The sequence below is a fragment of the Phyllostomus discolor genome, chromosome 4 (genome assembly GCF_004126475.2).
Source record: "Phyllostomus discolor isolate MPI-MPIP mPhyDis1 chromosome 4, mPhyDis1.pri.v3, whole genome shotgun sequence".
Classification (NCBI taxonomy): Eukaryota; Metazoa; Chordata; class Mammalia; order Chiroptera; family Phyllostomidae; genus Phyllostomus; species Phyllostomus discolor.
Window position 1 is genome coordinate 194474914 of NC_040906.2, and position 12345 is coordinate 194487258.

Genomic DNA, 12345 nt, shown 5'->3' on the forward strand with positions numbered 1-12345 from the left:
CCGGGGCGGGCCGCCGCTGCCCGTACCTTCCCACGAGAGCTCTCCTCCCGGCTCCCGCTTCAGGAACTTGTACCAGAACGTGTCCACGCGGCCCGGCTCCGCCCCGTCCTGCGCCGCCGCCTCCTCCGGCGCCAGCTCCACCTCCCCCAGCCACAGGCCGGGCTCCTGCAGCGCCAGCGCCCCCGCGCCCGCCGCCGCGCCCGCCGGCCTCAGGCGCACCGCCCCGGGCGGCTCCCAGCGCCCCAGCTCCGGCCGCGACCCCACGACCAGAAGCTCGGGCCGGGCCCCGGCCACCGCGGGCGGCACCACTACCCCGAACCGGAACCGCATGGCGACGGGCGGCGGGGCTCCCGGTGTCTCCGGGTGGCGGACGCGGCTGCAGCGCCAGGCGGCCGCGGCGATTGGGCGGCGGCGCTCGGGGCCCGGACGAGAGAGGCCCGGGCGCCGGCGGGGACACGTGCGGGGCTGCCCCTTTTTTGGGCTGCATCACGCGGCCCAGGCGCCCGGGCCTCGCCCAGGTCAGGACCTGAGGCCGCGGAAAAGGGTCAGTGGGAGCCACCACCCGCCTGACCCATAGAATCGGGCTGGCCCCTGTCCAGCCGCCTCTTGCTACCCCGGCTCCAGGCGGGCTGGGGACTTGCAGAAATAAAAAGGAAATAAAATGGGGTTCGGAAAGGGAGGAAAACCTCATGAGCCCTGCGGTTTTGCAGTCATCTTTCCAAATGACAGATTACTGTATGAGGTTCCTAAACAAAAAGGGAATGGCATGTAGAAAGCAGCCTCTGTGACAGTGAAGTTGGAGAAGGATCCCAGACCTGGTATCTGGAGAGCCCGGGGCCTTAAACAGGTCATCCACTCTCTCTCCCTGGGCCTCAGGCTCTTCATCTGTAAAATGAGGGCAAAGACCCTGCCAATCCCAAAGCTTCTCTCATTGGTGGAAGAGGCATGCATCACTAAGGACCCAGAGCTGTTGCAAAAACACAATATTTTTTTTCGCCTTACCTAGTCCAAATCGATGCCTGAAATAAAACATGATCACTTTCCTTTTTCAAAAAAAAATTGTAGTATTTTAGTATGTGTAAAATGGATTGCTTTACTTTCCCAAGTACAACAAAAACTCATTCTGTGGTTATAAATGCATGGCATTCATAACTTTTAAATGGCATAAAAATAGAACCTTTGTTGAAGATTGTCTTCCAGTAACAGCACTATTTCTTCAACTTAAAAACAATTTTATGTCAAGAAACACAGGGTTACAGCTATTCTGTCAAAAGAAAACTATTCACAGGAGAGGCGGAGCTTTATTTTTGGCACTGCTATAAGATAACCAAGTGTCCCATTTACTTATTTGTTCCTTTTTGATTCTTTAATAAAACTGTTCTGTCCTTACATTTGTGTATTCACAAACACTTAACAACCTCTTATTTGAAAACTTGTTCATGGTGAAAGCCAAAATGTCACGCATTCAGAATATCATAAGTAAAACAGAAAGTACAAAAATGTAAACCATACAAACTCAGCACTCTCTGTAGAACAATTAGTTAATGAATAGTACGCTTTGCTCTTAAATATTGATATTCCACTCGGTGTTTGCTTGGTTGCTAAGCTGAAGGATAAACACAAAGAAAAATGTGAAGACAGCAAGGCGGGCCAAACATGGCTGATTCATTAGCAAAGCAGACGTTAAATCACGGTGGCATGTGAGTCCATTTATTCAAATTGACCTTACAGAATATTCTTAGACTAATTTTAGGAAATTAAGAGTCAACTGGCCATGCAAGAACACTAGGAGCTGGCAGTTTAGGACTTTCTTGTTGAAAATCTGCTGCCTCTGTTATGTACTTTCCAGATGGCATTATTCCCATCACCTCTTCCAAAATGAATACTGTCCTTTGTCACCCTAAATAAAGAAGTAAACTGAGGCAAGCTCAAAATTGTCAAAAATAGGATATTTTTTTCACGAGTAGCAGAGGAATTGCAATGCAGGAAATGCAAACTATCGCAAGCTATAGGCCAGTCTATCAAGGATGTGGAATGGGCTGTATTTATGGGCAAGGAGTGTAAAGAGGGGAGAGTTCAGTTAGATAGAGTGTATTAAAATAAAAAACAAAAACCAGCTTTGAAAATTTCCCGAGCAGACAAATAGAGTCCAGTCATACAAACAAAACTCAATTCAGCTTCTTTTGCAAGGTCAGCCAATCTGGGTCATTTCTTGTTTATGTCTCAAGAAACCATAAGCAAAATTTCTCAAGATTAATATGAGGTAACCACTGACCAACTCCCTTTTGTTTCAGAAAAGTCCAGTGTTATCGGTTTACTGTAAATCATGAATTTACGGGAAATCAGTCTCTCAGTCCTTATGTTTCGTGTCCTTGCGATTTTCTACTTTATATCTTCCAGTTCCAGTTTAGGTTAAAATTCTTTCACACCATTCCATAGATAAAACATCAGCAACAAAAGAAAAAAAAAACCCAATGTATTTGTTCAACAGACATTATTCCTCCTCTTGCGTTATAAAGAGGTCGAGTAATTTTAACAGTTGGAACTACCCCTAAACAAAATCGGTAACATGGATTTATATGTGGTACAAATGTGATAGCTGCATTGTACAGCCCGTAAAACATGACTAGAAAGAAGAGCAAGACCAAAATACAGATTAAAGGACATATGGCGAAGCTTCAATCATACTGTGACTGTAAATCATTTGAATTTGTTAACCATGAAAATGATAACAGCCAATGAGCCCTTATGATGTGCCAAGCATGTGGTTTTCTTTTTTTTTAATATTTTATTTATTTATTTTTTAGAGACAGGAAGGGAGGGAGAAAGAGAGAGAGAGAAACATCAATGTGTGGTTGCCTCTCATGTGGTCCCCACTGGGGAACCTGGCCCACAACCCAGGCATGTGCCCTGACTGGGAATCGAACCTGCGATGCTTTAGTTCGCAGCTCGCACTCGATCCACTGAGCCACACCAGCCAGGGCACATGTGGTTTTCATACTCATATTATTTTATATAATTCTCTCCCCAATTCTTTGTGGTAACTACTATCGTTATCTCCCTTTTATGTGAAGACACAGTCCAGTAAATAGGCCACAACAAGGAAGGGACAGAGTCAGTGCTAAAAGTCATTCATTCAGCCTATAGTTAAAATTTATGCAATACGTAAAATTGCATTATATGTAATGTGCATGACTTGGTTTCTGATAAGGAAGATCATTACAGAATGCACTTAAATCCCAGCATATTTAAATGAGTTATTCTTCATTAGGTCCTAATAAATAATGAACTTCCTGTAATTATTTCCCGTAACGAACTTCATCCTTAGAAATGATGGCACAGAATCATAAGCAGCAATCTAAATTGATCAGTGAGTCTATAAAGACACAAATGTCTGGTATTTAGAGTGGATTTGAATCAGGTTCTAGAAAATGGTCATTTGATGCCTTTCTATGCCTTTCTCGTTGGTAATGAAAACACAGATTTAAGAAACCAAGGTGAAGAATTTTTCTAGTTATTAGGGTATGTTATGGCTGGCTCTTTTTCCTACTTGTGTTGCCCACGTGACTTTTTTTTTTACATTTCAAAGAATCATGATATTTAGTAAAAAGGACTGTTTATGAAATGGATTTGAGGTCAGATTCTTGGTTTGGTAATATGAGGACAAGCTTACTTGAAAGCAAGAATCAACTCAATAGAATAACATAATTCTGGTAATACTTTTTAAACACCAAACCCACTTCTTTCACTGAATTTCTTTTGTATGGTGCTCTCTTATAATAACTACAATGTTTCTTGAAGAATGGGTGATAAATTCAAATTTAGAGTTTCAGGATCCAATTCAAATGCTAATTCTTTCCAAGGCCCCTCGGGGAAAGGTTTTACTTAGCTCTGTTGTGGTTGATGTTTGCTGAAGCAATCTTTGACTCCTCAGCTGGTTGTCAGAAATTTGTCCTTACAATACTGTGTATGTGTACACGTCCTCACTGATGTGAGCCACATTTCATCCAGATACTTAGGGACCCTTATAATTCTTCATTTATTACTTACCAGAACGTATCTAGGAGTTTAATGTATCACATATACTATTTCAAGTTTTGAACCTTAAAAAATAAAAGCAAAAGCAAACAAACAAAATCTTCCAGAGAGAATCTGACGACAGCTTAGCAACTTTGGTACATTGTGGCTGACTTTTCTGGGTTGGAAAATTGTAGGCTAGGCTATTTGAAATCCCTTTGAGAATCTGGAGCAATGGGAGGAATTGAGCTGTACCAAGGCTTTATCCAAAAATCCCACATTTCTCAACTATGTAAACAATGTGCGTTACATCCTTTTCGATGCATATAAAAATCTCCCATCTCCAGGGGGTTCCAGTGAGTCAGTCCACTTCCCACCCCATCCTGACAGAGAGAAGTACTGAGTCTCCAGTGTCTCACCAACAGCCAGTTTTGTCATGTGTTTTTTTTTGTGATTTCTACAATATTAAAATGTTAATTTTTAAAAGTGCTCCAAGTATAGGGGACTTCCTGTCAAGATGGAGGCATAGGTTGACATGCTCTGCCTCCTTGTGTAACCACAAGAAGGATCACAACTAACCTCAAAACAACACCTAGAACTGCCAGAAAAATTGAACTGTATGGAAGTCCAACAACCAAGGAGTTAAAGAAGCCATATACATCCAGACGGGTTGGAGGGGCGGAGACGGGGAGCCAGGGCAAGAGAGAATACAGTGTGGCCATGGCAAGGTGGTGAGCGCAAGGCAGTGGCAGTGGTGGCTGGCAGAGTGGGTGGTCCCGCATTCAAGTGTGGCAGATAAAAATCAGGAGGGACACCTTGGTCGCGAGCAGTCCCAGCCCTAGACCAGACTGCACAGCCCAGGGTTCCACCCCCAGGAAAATAAAGCCTTGTAACTTATAAAAACCACCGGGGTTTGGGGCAGCAGAACAAACTGTAGGTCTCTCAGGAGAGTCCATTTAAATGTCCTGCATAGTCCTAGAACATATGCAAACCTGCTCACTCTGGGAACCACCACCAGGGCAACAGCTAGAAGGGCACCGGTCACATGCAGGAAGTGGGAGAAATTACTGGCAATGGGGCAAGTGCAGAGCAAGCCTCCAGCAGCCAGGCAGTGGCACTGTAGCCTCTCTGACCCCTCCCCCCACACAGAGCCACAGAGCAGTGAAGCAGGTTACCCTGCTCTGACAAATAAATACCTAAGGCTCCACCCCATATAACTTAACAAGTTGTATGGGGTTGCTAGGACAGAGGGCCAAAGCAGCTCTATCCAATGCACAGAAACAAACACAGGGAGGCAGTCAAACTGAGAAGACAAAGAAATATGGCTTAAATGAAAGAACAGAACAAAACCCCAGAAAGAGAACTAAACGAAACAAAGATACCCAACCCATCAGATGCTGAGTTCAGTAGACCAATGATAAGGATGCTCAGAGAACTCATTGAGTATGGCAAAAGCATAAGGAGAGAAATGAAAGCTACACTAAGTAAAATAAATAAAAATTAGCAGGGAACCAACAGTGAAGGGAAGGAAGGCAGGATTCAAATCAATGATTTGGAACATAAGGAGGGAATAAACATTCAACCAGAACAGAATGAAGAAACAAGAATTCAAAAAAATTAGGAGAGTATAAGAAGATTCTGGGACATCTCCAAAAAAGCCAATATGCCAGAAGAAGAAGAGAAAAAAGAAGAAACTGAAAACTTATTTGAAAAAATAATGAAAGAAAACTTCCATAATTTGTGAAGGAAATAAACCTATAAGTCCAGGAAGCACAGAGAATCTCAAACAAGTTGAACGCAAAAAGGACTACACCAAGACACATCACAATTAAAATGCCAAAAGTTAAAGATAAAGAGAGAATCTTAAAAGCAGCAAGAGAAAAGCAGACAGTTACCTGCAAAGAAGTTCCCATAAGACTGTCAGCTGATTTCTCAAAAGAAACTTTGCAGGTTAGAAGAGACTGGCAAGAAGTATTCAAAGTAATGAAAAGCAAGGACCTACAACCTAGATCACTCTACCTAGCAAAGCTGTAATTTAGAGTGGAAGGGCAGATAAAATGTTTCCCAGACAAGGTAAAGCTAAAGAAGTTCATCGTCAATCCATTATTACATGAAATGTTAAAGGGACTTATTTAAGAAAAAGAAGATCAAAATGACTATAAGCTGACAACTGTCAACAACTGAATCCGAAAAAAACAAAAACAAACTGAGCAAACAACCAGAACAGGAACTGAATCATATGTGTGGAAATCATTAGGAGGGTTATCAGCTGGGAGGGACAGAAGGAAAATGGGGGGGAAGGTACAAGTAATAAGCATAATTGGTAGGCACAAAATAGACAAAAGAGATGCAAAGAATAGCGTAGGAAATGGAGAAGCCAAAGAACTTACATGCATGACCCATGGACATGAACTAAGGTGGGAAGGGAATACTGGACGGGGAGGGGGGCGTGCAGAGTGGAGAGGGACAAAGGGGAGAAACAAATGGGACAACTGTAATGGCATAATCAATAAAATATAGTTAAAAAAGAACAGTAGAGGAAATGGAGAAGACAAAGAACTTATATGCATGGCCCTTGGACATGAAGTAAGGAGGGAAGGGAATGCTAGGGGGAATGGGGGTACCAGGCAGAGGGGGGTAAAGGGGAAAAAATTGTGACAACTGTGAGAGCATAATCAATAAGTTATACTTGTTAAAAAATGTCGTAAGTATAAAACTACCCTGAGGCATATGCCTTTTCAGAAGCATTGACCTGTGCCCTCCCTCACATATCCCAGCGCACTGTCAGCCTTTTAACGTTCACACACGCCTGCTCCCACGGTCCAGCTGAGAACCTCTACTCAGCGGGTCCATTGAGCCTGGGCTCTGTCAGTCACTGACCTCAGCTGACTTCTCCTAGGGAATGGAGAGGGCCAAGCTGGGTGGCCGGACCTCAGGGTTAGAGACGCCAGCTCAGAGCTTCCTTCAGATGTAAAAAGATCCTCCTAGGTCTGGGGTAACGTGAATGGCAGGCTAGTTAACATCTTTCTCAGAACGGTTAGAGGGCTTGATAACTCAACCCCTCGGAGAAAAGGAGTGGTGGCTGGAAGAGATGATTTGAGACTCCCAGGGGAACTTGCAAAGAGTTTGATGAAAGGAAAAGAGGTTAGCTGAAAGCAGAGCTGGCCCGTGTATACTTAAGTGGAGAGCGAAGACTGAGGTGGGGCAGAGGCCAGAAGGCGGGAGAGGAGGAGGCAAGCCTGACAGGTGCTTTTAAAGAATCTGAACCCTCCGTCATTTGCCTTTTGCTCGTTTTCCCTAACTATTGAATGTGGTTCTATTAAAAGTATTTTCAACATAAACTGTTTAGGGTGCTTAGTTCTGAGATGGGGAGCGGAAGGTGGAAGGTTGGTTGGAAAACTTTCTTTTATTTCATCATCTGTACAAAGAAGAGGCTCCCAGGAAGGAAGGTGCGGAGTAGCGGTGACTGGAAAGGAGAAGCTGCAGCGAAGTCCCGTGGACCTTCAACAGGAGAGAAAGGGCAAATCAGAGCTGGGCAAAGCCTGCACACCTGCCCCAGATTGCGAGTTCTCACTAGGAGCTCAGGGATTCCCTGGAAATGCAGAAATACTCTCAGAAGGAGAGGTGCACTTGTAGTTTAATCAGTGAAACCAGCCACTTATTATTCGAAGATGTGTACTTGCTCAAGCATGCACTACAAATGTCGTCAAGGTATAATTTCCCAAAATGACTCTCATGTAAATTAATGAGAAACCCAGCAGGATGGTGAAGATGCATGAAAAAGAATTCGAGATGCAATGTGTAGAGACACTGAAAGGCTAGTAGATTACTAGGTTAGGTGCAAAATTGATGAATTTCCTACTGGGCCATAAAACTGTAACCGTAAAACTACTGGCATTTCTCTTCAGCCAGACATAAATCACTTGCATGTGTAACCGATGAACACCTACAAGATTTAATATGTAGCTTTGAGGATAAGGCCCTAATCAATAGTAAAATTGTTAAATAAGGCAAGTCATAAGTAATCTTTTGATTTAGTTCTGTGGTCATTTATTAAACAATAATAATTAAATGATACAGTCATCATGGCTACGGAATTGGATGGGCCAAGGAGAGTGATTACCAGGGAAAACACAGTGTCTCAGGGATGCCACACCAGTTGTTCCATCAGGCCACACATGAAGCCCATCCCACCTCTAGCCTTGGCATTCAGGAGAGCCTACCCCTTCCCTGGGACCACTGTTCTTTAGCAGGGAGAGCAATCTCACAGACGCTGAGGCGATTCTCCAACGGGCCTGGTGCACACTGCTCCAGCCCATAGGACGTGCAGTCACTCTTGCACTGTAGTTCTAAGTTTTGGATACTTTTTAAACAATGTATAAACACAACAAAACCTTACCATTTGTTCAACACCTGTCTACCATGGCCTAGGCATTGTACAAGTTTCCTTACCTTCTTTAATTCTCTCCCTATTCCCATTACACAGTTAAGATCTCCTTTGTACAGAAGAAGGACCTGAGTTTTTGAAACATTAATTGATTTGCCTAAGGCCATACAGCTAATAAATGCAGAGCCAAGATGTGTACCCAGGAGTGTCTGACCCAACAGCCTCTCCAGCCAGGGACTCAGCATGTGATGGTGCAGCTCAGCACTGCATGGGAGCACTGGGCTGAAGGGGCTCCGCTTGCAAAGCCTTTTACTCTGAGTGCCTTTTTCTTCCCGTAAAATCTGTGCTCCTTGGTAAGCCTAGTGAGACAAGGAAAAATCTATACAAAGCCATGCAGGTAGAGAATGCCCAGGGATGACGTATTTCACTACTCCACGTCCCACAAAGGCATTATATGAGCTAAAGCCTGACTCCAAATGCATTTTTTAAAAAATTAATAACTGTCAGACACAGTTTGGCAAATCTCAGTATTTTTACTCATTGGGACAGGTCTGTAACAAAATAACTGCTGTTAGCAGATCATATATATGTGTATACATACATACATATATACATATGTGCATGTAGACATGTAGATATAGATATACATATGTGTACACCTATAGATATGAATATGCCAATACATATCTATATACACAAATACAAATGCATCTATTAATAGACTTAGAACAGTAGCCTGGACTTTGCAACATTCTCCAGGACGGTAGTGACTGCCTTCGGGGGTCGGCCATGGGCAGGATCCCGCGCTCTCGGCTAAGACCTAGTTCTGCAGGAACTTGAGCAGAAACACCACAGCCGTCGTGCAGCTCAGGAAACTGAATGATGAGTGACACAGGAAACAAAAATTATAATGCTTCCTGCCTTGAAGGAAGGCCAGAGAAGGGTATAATGAGTGAAACAGGTTTCTGACCCTGACAACACGTTGCACTTTCATTTCAGCTAGAAATAAGACCAAATGGGGTGAGATGTTACGCTCTCTATGCTGCATCACACACTCACACACACAGGCTTGCAGCATTTACGAAGTCACCTCGTGGGGAAGAGAGGGATGAGGAGCGGGAGGAGTTGCATCCGTGGAGGCATCGTAGCAATAGGAACTGTTGTTCCCTCTGAGGGAAGTGACCACCGAGACACAGCACCATTCGTCTGTGATCTTAGGAACCTCTAGTATTCTCTGTGCCAGACGGCACAGAGTAGCAGACCATGCCTGGCAGGCATATGTGTACTTTTATTTAAATAGTTGCTGAAAAATAAGAATTGGATAATTTCACATTAATATACAAATATTTGTCCTCTCTTAAAAATCCAGATTTGGTTTGAGCGCGGGCTGCAAACCAAAGTGTCGCAGGTTCGATTCCGAGTCAGGGTACATGCCTGGGTTGCAGGCCATGACCTCCAGCAACCGCACATTGATGTTTCTCTCTCTCTCTCTCTCTCTCTCTCTCTCCCCCTCCCTCCCTTCCCTCTCTATAAATAAATAAATAAATAAAATATTTAAAAAATATGTTTTAAAAAATCCAGATTTGGCAAGAAGGGGCCACAACCTTCAAAGTTACAGTAGGCTGAAGCTGGAGGCTGCCTTCCCTTTGGATGACCTTGAGCTCCTGACACTCCAGTCTCTACCACCAAATTGTCTCCCTGAAACTGAGGCCAAGTGGCTGTTTATCCTGACACTCCAAGAGATTTTGTTTGTTTGTTAGTTTTTCATGAAAGCATTAAAAGAAAACAGCAAGGATGTGGAGGTCCTGGAACCCTAATGTATTGTTGCTGAGAATGTGGACTAGTACAGCACTTTGAAAAACAATTGGACAGTTCCTCAAAAGGGTTAAACATAGAGTTACTATCTGACCCAGCAGTTCCACTTCTCCATGAGAATTTAAAACATGCGTCTTTATGAAAACTTATACTCGAACATTCAAAGCAGCATTATAATACCAAAAATCGGAAACAACCCAAGTGTCTGTCCACCTGATGACTGGATCGATAAAATGCGGTGTGTCCATGCAGTGGAACTGTATTCCCCCGGAAAAAGGAATGAGGTACCGATCCCTGCTGCAACGTGGCTGAACCTTGCAAACGTGCGAAGTGAAAGAAGCCAGTCACAAAAGAACTCATATTATTTGATTCCATTTGTATAAAGTGTCCAGAACAGGCAAATCTATGAAGACAAAAAGTAGACTCGTGTTTGCCTCAGGTTGGAGGGGAAAGGGAAAATGGGGGGGCAAGGGGAATGACTGGTGAAAGGCATGGGGTTTGGGGGTGGGGTGTTGGAGATGACCTAACAGTGGTTGTGATGGTCGTGTAAATCTGTGACTATACTAACAGCCATTGTCACATGCATTCTGAATGGAAAACAGGTGTACAGTACATAAATCACGTATCAAAAAGTGGTTTCAAAACAAAGCATGTGAACTGTTACACCAGCTTGTGTGAGCCCTTTAAGTCATTTGAGTTTGAAACCCCTGCTTTTCAAAGGAAAATGCAAATAAAACTGGATTCCTAAGAATCTAGAAGAGAATTTGCTCCTTTTTATACTAGGGTTCTGATTTGCACTTGGCCATTTTAGTTTTTAATTGACCTTTTCAATTTTTTTCAAATCTTTCCAAAAAAAGGCAATTAATTCACATCTGACAACAAATAGACAAATTCTTCTGAAGTACTCGGCATTGGGTTAGGAAACTTGGAACTCACCGATTATGAGATCCTTGCCCACAGGAGTCTACAGAGCAGTTGCTGGAGATAAATACACATGAAAAGTCAGGTTACAGCCCTGACTGGCATAGCTCAGTGGATTGAGCACAGGCTGCGAACCAAAGTGTTGCAGGTTCGATTCCCAGACAGGCCACATACCTAGGTTGCAAGCCATGGCCCCCAGCAACCGCACATTAATGTTTCTCTCTCTCTCTCCCTCCTTCCCTCCCTTCCCTCTCTAAAACTAAATAAATAAAATCTTAAAAAAAAAAAAAGAAAAGTCAGGTTACAGCACAGGAAAGGACTTTTATTTTTTAAATTTAACAATACTAAATTCCTTGTTACAGAGCAATGGCTGACAACTAGAGATAAGGGCCATAAAGGGCAGAAGAGGACTGAGCACCCGACCCAGACAGACTGGGTCTGATGTTGGGTCATGAAAGACTTGCAGCTGGAACTTGAAATAGATAAACACACAGAGACAGAGGGGACGGGACACTGGCGTTCCACGTCGGGGCACTGCATGGACAAAGCCGGCGCAGGGCATTTCAGATAGCACATTTCAGATAGAGGAATTTTAGAGTGATGAAGGATAAGGGTCCCAGAAACCGGTTTTCTAACGGTAATTATACCACAACCATGTTTTGCTTTACGTAATTAAGTAAAGTTTTAGACTAGGCACTTTAGCTTAATTTCACATGTCACAGTTTGGAGTAAATCTATGAAGAAGGAAAATGTCATGGGTCTTTAATCAACTTATTAAAATCAAACTTAAAAGCAAGAGGTGAACTATTTCATACACCTTACTTCAGTATGAGGACGTGAGTTCAGTCATGTATTTCACAACAGCAGAAATCAGTACATTGCAAATTGTTATAATCAGTTCAGTAGTGAGTAGCTGAGTGCACCACATAAATTTATTAAAAAAACAATATTAATCATGGCGAAGCTAATGCGCATTTAATAACCTCACTCAATTATCTAAACTTCTTGAAGTACAAGTTAACATGAGATTGCTTTTTCAAGCAAATGTTTTTGATATGAAAAACATTCTTTTTAGAAAATGTAACTTATTATCGTTTTGGGGAAAAGGTTGTTTTTTTTCCAGAATCTTTAATTTTCGATAAATGTCCCACTCTGACATAGTCACTATAGGGCCACTAAGTTCATCGAAAAAAATGATGTGGTTT

At 43.0% G+C, this 12345-nt stretch overlaps 1 protein-coding gene across 2 annotated transcripts in view; it reads right to left on the reverse strand.

Annotated features, from left to right (window-relative positions):
* EPM2A (EPM2A glucan phosphatase, laforin) overlaps positions 1–507 on the reverse strand; it is an 83144-nt gene extending 82637 nt beyond the window's left edge. Inside the window, exon 1 of one of the 2 annotated variants that reach the window (XM_028510720.2) lies at positions 27–481. In XM_028510720.2, coding sequence (XP_028366521.1) covers positions 27–330 — 304 coding nt within the window. In that variant the 5' untranslated portion in view covers positions 331–481. Of the gene's footprint in view, positions 1–26 lie in introns of both variants that reach the window. The other variant, XM_028510721.2, reaches the window with a different exon arrangement.
* Positions 508–12345: the final 11838 nt, after the last annotated feature.